Here is an 8,394-nt window from a genome sequence, read left to right on the forward strand (position 1 = left end):
ATTTATAACATATTAAAACTTCTAATAGGAGTATGAGGATAACTGAGTAGCTTTCTAAGATGATAGAAAGATTACTAATGCCACTAAAGCCTTCCTAAAGCAGTTTTATGCCAGACAGAGTGCCACACACCTCTAATTCCAGCACTGCAAAGCAGATGGCAGGTACATCTCTGAGTTCAAGTCAGCCTAGTCAGTCTACAGCCTGACTCTCCAAGAACATCTAGGGCTATGGAGAGAGACCGTCTCAAAAACCAAAACAAACAAAAAAAGTTCTTCACTATCAATTTATTCACAAAAAGACTAAAAGAGTCTACCAGATATATATAATGAATGTAATATAACTCTTTGTCAAAAAGAGGAAAAGGTAAGCTAGTTAGGTGAATTCATATCATTTGCAATTAGACTCCTAACTAAGACTCGTAAAATAAGCTAGCCAGTGCCTCATAGCAAGACCCTGTCTCTAAAAACCAGGGCTAGGGAGGTGGATCGGTGGGTAAAATGCTTGCTGCTCAATGTGAGAGCCAGAGCTCAGAACACCAGAACATGCATAAAGCCAGGCACATGATAATCTCACTATTTCTACTTTTAGATGCAAGGTGGATTCAGGAGAATCCCTGGGAGCCTGTGTGCCAGGTAGCCTGGCATATGAAGCAGCAAACCCTGAGACCCCGTCTCAAGCAAGATGGAAGACAAGAACTGATAACTGAGGTTGGCCTCAGGTCTCCACACATACGACACACACACCCGACACACACAAACAAGGACAAAACAGAAAGTCCCATAAGGAATTGGGTCAACTAGACACAGGCAAATCTAATGCCCTGGAAACACAGTGCCTTTCACCTAGACTAAAGCTTGCTGCCATCACCTTATTCTTGTACATCAGTGAGTCTTGAGCACAAGGTAACACAAGCTGGAGTTATCGCAGAAAAAGGAGACTCAGTTGTGGAAATGCCTTCAGGAGACCCAGCTCTAAGGCGTTTTCTCAACTAGTGGTCAAGGGGGAAGGACCCAGCCCATTGTGGATGGTGCCATCCCTGAACTGGTGGTCTTGGGTTTTACAAGAAAGCAAGCTGAGCAAGCCAGTAAGTAACATCCCTCCATGGCCTCTGCATCAGCTCCTGCTTCCTGACCTGCTTGAGTTCCTGTCCTGACTTCCTTTGGTGGTGAACAGCAATGTGGAAGTGTGAGCTGAATAAACCCTTTCCTCCCCAACTTGCTTCTTGGTCATGATGTTTGTGCAGGAATAGGAACCCTGATTAAGACATTTGCTATAGATGATACAACCATAAAGACCATTGAAGGGACTGAGATCCACAGAAGGACGTAAGAGTTCTATTTCCTTTCTCAGATTCAGTATACAGCAGACATTAATCAAGTGGGTTAATCTTTCTTACTTTCCCCCAAAATACACACCAGCAAACATCCTTAAGTTCCAGCAGCATGCACACACTCTAACTGTTCTGGGTGGGTCTGTACCAATGAGGGCCTCCTCAATGACTCTCTAGCTCATTCTTACTAAGAAGGCATGTGTCAGTACCACACTTGTGTTCCTTACCAAGTGCCTATGTTAAGGTCTCAAAGTGCCCCCACAATGTTATCTCTATGCTTAGTGCTAATGTCCCTCTCTATCTTCAAATTCCACAATCTCACTCTGATATTCTAGACCAGAGTTCAACAAGGCTTGATAGGAACTACTATCAAGCAACTACTATCTTAGCATCTAGATTCGGTGTTTTCTTTTTAATAGGCTCAGAATTGAGAAAGTCATGCTTACCACAGTTCTCTAAGAACATCACTCGCTACAACACTAAGTGTTCTCTTACTGTTCTTATCCCAAGGCTAAATTGTTGAGCTCCGATAGTCCTTTATAATAGTTCCCACTCTGAAATCCTTTTAATTTCTTTTGGGCTTTCCTCTGAACTTTTCCAAGCTTTTCTCTTCCCTATTAAGTATAATATAATGCCCAGAGTTAGTGACTGCACTGACTCACAAGGAACAAAACAATAAAATTAGCTTATTATTCCTATATCCTTAACTTCTTTGCTCCAAATATTATATTATTATTATTCTAATGTTAGGAAATTTAAAACTCTAAATTAAACAGAATTCCACTTTTCATATTGCATGTAAATGTACCACTAGCTAGGTATAATGGTCCAGGTCTTGTGGTAGTTTGAAGAAGAATACCCCATAGGCTTATATATTTGAAAGCTTAGTCATCAGGGAATAGCACTATTTGAAAAAGATTAGGCGGTGTGGCCTTCTTGGAGGAAGTGTGTCACTGGGGGTCGGCTTTGAGGTTTCAAAAACCCATGCCAGGCCCTGTCTCTCTTTCCGCCTGTGGATCAGGATACAGCTATTTCCCCAGACCAGGCCCGCCAGGCCTGCTGCCATGCTCCCCTCATAATGATAAAGGACCAACCCTCTGAAACTGTAAGCAAACCCCAACTAAATGCTTTCTGTCATAAGAGTCACCTTGGTCATGCCGCCTCTTCACAGCAATAGAACAGTGACTAAGACAAACCTGTCATCCCAGAACTCAGGAGGCTCAAGCAGGAGGATCACCTGCTCAAGGCCAGGCTGAGCTACGTGGGAAACCTTAGCTCAAAATGCAAAGTCAAACAAAACAGATAATAAACACAAGCAAATAAATGTACTTCAACGTAATGCATGTCTGGGTGATATGAATGATAAGTTTTCACCAGGACTATTTCTACATCTGGCAGTTTCCCTATTTCCAGTAGATAGAAGTAGAAATGAGACCATGAAAGAACCGGCTGTGGCAACCACACACACACTCCTCATTTGGAGGGTGAGGGAGGCGGGGGTAAAAGACAGGATCAAAATGAAACCCTGAGGAAGAGGACGGGTCGAAAGGTCAGACGGTGCATTTAAAAATACTGAAAGTTTCAATAACTTTCATGGTTCAAAAGAGGAAACTGTCTTTAGCTGTCCTTACCTCTGATCTTAAGACTGAGTGAGTAGCTCCATTTTCTTCTCTCCCGGAATTGGGCAAATCTGCTACAAAACAAACAGTATATGCTGAATAGTCGATTAACATCATATGAGTAATAAGCAGTTGTCTTGTGGTGGTGGTATTGGTCCTAGGGGACTGAATCCTAGGCCTTGTCTCTCTTAGTCAAGTGCTCCTCTGCTGAGCTGTATCCCCAACCCTAGAAGCATCTTAAGGGAAATACATTCCATTCACTGAGCTTAAACAGAATGCTAGGCCGAAAGAGCTTACCCTGAAGATATGTCATTCCATCTTTACCAAGACTTCCCATTGCTGAAGCTGCTCACTACAATACAATGGGTCCCCTTTCTTCCTCTCGCCTATGCCTCAGAAGACATTTTTAACACCCCTCTCTTTTGGCCTACATTGTAACTTTAGATGAAACTTACTCAGCTGGAGCTTACACTTTCCCCTCACCTTCTACTCCCAAGACTACCAATTAATTAATGACCTATAATTAAAACCAAAAATATCCTGAGAATACTTAAAGTAATGCAAATGTAATTTATTAAAAATAGGGATATGAGGGGCCAGAAAGATGTCTGTGAGTAAAGGTACTTGTTGCCAAGCCCTAACATCTACATGAAAAGCCAGATGAGGTACCTAAAGTCTATCATCCCAGCACTCCCATGTCAACACTTGGGGGCAGGGGACATTCATAGAGACTCACTTATACAGTGCAGAGAAAAAAATAGGTGGAAGGAGAGAACTGACTCCCTAAAGTTGTCCTCCAAGCTCCATGCACACCAGAGCTCACTCTCCTGGGCTCCTGCTCACTCTCTCCCTCTCTCTCTCTCTCTCTCTCTTCCTCCCTCCCTCCTTGTCTCTCTTCCTCTCCTCCTCTCACTTATGTCTCTCACTTATGCTCATGCACACATACATAATAAAGAAATCTTTTAAAAATGAGGATTAACTCATTCTGACTTGTTTTCTTTTTTTTTTTCTTTTTTCTGTTTTTCGGAGCTGGGGACCGAACCCAGGGCCTTGCGCTCGCTAGGCAAGCGCTCTACCGCTGAGCTAAATCCCCAACCCTCTGACTTGTTTTCTTTAAAGTAGTCAAAGGACTGAAAGACGCAGCTCAGATGGTACAGTATCTGCCTGGTGTGTGCAAAGCCCTAATTTAATCCCCACCACCAAAGAATGAATGAATGAATGAATGAATGAATGACTGGATGACTGAATGAATGAATGACTGGATGAATGAGTGAATGAATGAGTAGTCAAAGCCATTTGAGGTAGAGGGGAGGTACATATCTATAACCCCAACACTTAAGAGACTGAAGTAGGAGGATCTGAGATGGAAGCCAGTCTGAACTATAAACGACTGTTTTAAATAAGTAAGTGGATAAAATTAAAAATAATACGTTAGTAAACATAGTCAGGGTCCAGCAATGCCAACATCGTACCACTAATCCTGCTGGAAATTATCAGCCAGAGTTGCATTTTTCCCTTTGTGGACTGGTATTTTTCCACTTCTGTATCTGAACATTATAAAACAGGGCAGGAGACAGAGCTATGTGGTCTTGAGTAGTAAACAAAGGCCCAGGCTAAGGAGATGGCTCAGAAATTAAGACCTCCAGCTGTTCTTCCAGAGGACCTGAGTTCTGTTCCCAGCACCCACACCAGGCAACTCTCAATCACACAGAATTTTAATTCCAGGTGTCCAATACCCTCTTCTGACCTCTGAGAGTACTGGCACACTCATGTGGCACACACACACAAACACAAACAAGCCAGCCAAGTCTACACAGACAAAAAAGACGGCCTCCATAGGTTCATGTATTTGAATGCCTGGTCAGCAGGTAGTGGAACTGTCTGGGAAGGGTTAGCAGGTATGGCTTTGTTGGAGAAAGTGTGGTACTCCAGGCAAGCTTGGAGGTTTCAAAAGCTCATGGCATTCCCAGTTAGCTCTCTTTCCTTCTAGCTGGTGCTTGTGGACCAGATATAAGCTCTCCGCTACTGTTCCAGCAGCACACCAACTGCCTGCTGCCAGGACCTCTGCCCTGATGTTCCCACAGGCCCTCAAATTTAATACTTTCTTTTATAAGTTGCCTTGGTCGTAGCATTTTGTTCTAGCAACAGAAAAATAACTAAGCTATCCCTCCCTATATATCAAGGAAAAAGTCAAATTATCACTGAATATCATCAATGCTAAAGCTGTTAGAATATAGAACACTGGCAACCAGCACACCCCATGTGGGGTCAGAACACTTTCACGGAGTCTCTGACACACAAGCAAGGTTAATAGAAGAAGTGTTTTCCAGGCAAAGGACGGTAAAGGAGGAAGTAAAGACTTTTCATGTAGAGGCTTGGAGTGGTGGGAAAACCTAGCAGAGTTCTGTGTGACAGAAGCTTTGGGAACAAACCACTTGTACATGTACAATAGTGGGAATGGAAACTGGTACGGTGGACAGTTTGAATCTGGAGGGAACAGGTCTTTGACCTCCCAAAATAAGAGGTTTGCCTTTTTTTTCTGTAAGTCAAGAAACTTTTAAGCAAATTTATTTTTAGTCTAGCAGTACAAGAGAAAAATGAATGAAGAGTCAGATTCAAAGAGGGTAAAGCTGGGAGAGACTGAGGATCTGAGCTGGAGTAGCAGTTATAAAGAAAAAGGATAATTGTGACACAGAATGGACACGAGTCAGTGGCCGATTTGAAGTAGACAACAAGGAAGACACAAAACAAAGTTCAGGAAAATTAGCAGCTACCCAAATCACTAAAGCTGAGACTATTAGCCGGCTTGGTGATCTGTGCCTTCGATCCTAGCACAGCGAAGGCAGATGCAGGCAGACAAACTAAAACTGATACTATATGAAGGTGAGGCAGGAGAAATGCCCGGGCTACAGATAAAACCTTGTCTCAAAAGGAGAGAGAGAGAGAGAGAACACGAGAACAGGTAGGTTCTGTTTAAGAGTGTAGGAAGCTCTCTGGTGAGAAGAACAAAATGAACTCTCTATCAGGTTAGGCGTAACTATTTTCCAGTTTAAGGAAGAAATACCAACTGTTGGTTCATATCTGTAATACAGTGTAATCTAGTCTTTCCCACAGCTATCAGCCATGTTCTGCCTTTAAAGTCCCTTTAAAGGCCTTTTGAAGGCCTTTTGTTCTCGTTGTCCCAAGTCATGAACCTTCCCGTCAAGAAGCCCAAGCAGTAGGATGGGTTTGGGTAGAGATCCAGTCTTCCTTCTAAATATAAGTACTTTTCTATTAAAGCATCTTACTCTGTTTCCAGCTAATACACACAGCTCTTAAACCACGATGAGAAAACGGAACTTGGGAGTATCATTCAGTGGAGTGTGCTTACCACGTATGAGGCCTTGGGTTCAATCTCTAGCTAGTCTTTCCCATAGATTAAACCAGAACAGTAAGCAAGGAAACGAGGCTGTCATAGCCAGCACTGGGAGTCAGAGGCAGGAAGACTGTCAGCGCCAGGTCATCCTGAGCTGCACTGCAAACCTCAATTGAACCTTTAAAAAGTAGATATTATTGTTTTATGACTGTGGGTATTTTGTCTGCATGTTTGTCTGTGCACTATTTGGGTGCCTAGTGCCTGCTGAGGCCAAAGGTGACATCAGATCCCTAAAAGCGCAATGAAGTTAGACAGTTGTGAGCTGCCACTAGGTGCTGAGACTCGAACCTGGGTTCTCTGGGAGAGCAGCCAGTGCTCTTAGCGGCTGGATCTCCCCACTGCCTTGATTAAAACTTTAAAAAGCCCAACCTGCTCAAAGGAATGTCAAGAAGTCAAGAGAGTAATTAACCTAACCACTGATTACAATCTAATTCTAGGTCAGTATTCACTAGGATAACAAGATGATCACTTCAAAAATAAGGGAAGGGGCTGTCTAGATGAATCAGTGGGTAAAAGTGCTTGTCCTTCAAGCAAAGTAAAAACAATTTTATCCCCCAATTCTACCTAAAGATGGAAAGAGAACTCCACAAAGTTGTCTTCTGACCTCACTGTGGTACAGATGTCCATGCACACATACATCATGTACACACACACACACACACACACACACACACACACACACCCCACAATAATAATAATAATTTTTTTTTAAGTATTAGAGTGAGTAAAGGTAGGTAAGAACACTCAAAAGATAAAGAATTTGACTGGTTCTGCCAAAAAGTGTGGGAGAAATGTGCAATCTTACACACACACACACACACACACACACACACACACACACAATACGTCTTCAGCTGCAATGTCTTCAAGATGAGCAAAATTAGAAAACAGTTGAATACAAAAACAGCCCTATTCGCCTAACAACGTGCTAAAGCCAGGACAAGAGTCATCAAATATTTAATTGTGAGTAATTACTGTTACAAAGTACTCGGGAGTCGGGGGACAATTGCCATACTTTAGTTGTCATACTAAAGGGACAGGATCAAAATGAGATCAGTCCCCAAACTATAGGCAAAGTAAGAATAGGCATGGACCGCCCAAATAAAACTCTATGGGCAAATTAAGTAATAGGCAAGGACCGCCCAAATAAGACCCTATTCGACCTAAAAGCAGTTCCACTTTACTGAGTTATCCAGCGTATTCAATGGGGAGAGGAGGACCAGAATTCTTCACCATGGTCCTGGAGGCTGGAAAAACGGCTGTAGAGGTAAAGGAAGGAGAGCAAAGGAAAAAGTGTGGAGTGACTCCTTCGGGACCCGTCCGCGTCTGCCGACGGACCGGACCCGGAACCAAGTGGACTTTCTTAGGGTCCCAACCGAGCCCCACCGCCCGCGCTCCAGCTGTTACCTGGCACATCCTCCGTGCCCTCCATCAGCATATCCTTCGTGAAGTTTGAAATCTGGCCAGTGAGGGAAGCCAGGCTGCCCCCTACTTGACCAAGAGACTGGCCCAAGCCGGAGCCAAGGCCCCCAAGCCAGGACGACATCGCTGCGGGTGGACACGTCCGCTCCAAATGTCCCTGGACGCCGAAGCTGGTGCGGATCCAGACGCTGAGGACTCGCAGGGCACCGCACTCCCACCAACGGCCGCGTCAGAAAACCGAGGCCCGGCCTGGCGCTTCACCAAGGGTTCACCGCTATGGACACCGCGGCCCCCGCAAGGCCTCTGCTCATCCCCACGGCTTCCCGCCGTGCGGCTGCACCACTTCTTTCTCAGCTTTACTGACTTTCCTCAGTTTCGTGGGCCAGTCCTGCCAACTCAACGCCGGCCGCCATGACACCGCCCGGGAAGCGGCGGCGACCATAGAGAAGTTTCACGATGGCGTAGAAGGGCCGCTGCCAAATGCGTCCCGGGCGCGAAGGACAGTGGGATCGCGGAGGACCAAGTAAATGGGGCAGCCAGACCCGTGGCTTCCGCGTAACCTGCGGAACTTTAGGTGGAGACTGAAGAGGCGGCGGTGGCCAGTCCA

The 8,394-nt window shown here is 44.6% G+C and overlaps 1 protein-coding gene across 2 annotated transcripts in view; it reads right to left on the reverse strand.

The window, feature by feature from the left end:
* The window catches only part of Trip11 (thyroid hormone receptor interactor 11), a 72,357-nt gene extending 64,091 nt beyond the window's left edge, over positions 1-8,266 (reverse strand). The window contains exons 1-2 of one of the 2 annotated variants that reach the window (XM_006240470.5): positions 7,773-8,266; positions 2,963-3,021 (exon numbers count right to left, since the gene is read on the reverse strand). In XM_006240470.5, the coding sequence (XP_006240532.1) occupies positions 2,963-3,021; positions 7,773-7,911 (198 nt within the window). In that variant the 5' untranslated portion in view covers positions 7,912-8,266. 2 annotated transcript variants of the gene reach the window in all.
* Between the last annotated feature and the right edge of the window lie 128 nt (positions 8,267-8,394).

Source organism: Rattus norvegicus, chromosome 6 (genome assembly GCF_036323735.1).
Source record: "Rattus norvegicus strain BN/NHsdMcwi chromosome 6, GRCr8, whole genome shotgun sequence".
Classification (NCBI taxonomy): domain Eukaryota; kingdom Metazoa; phylum Chordata; class Mammalia; order Rodentia; family Muridae; genus Rattus; species Rattus norvegicus.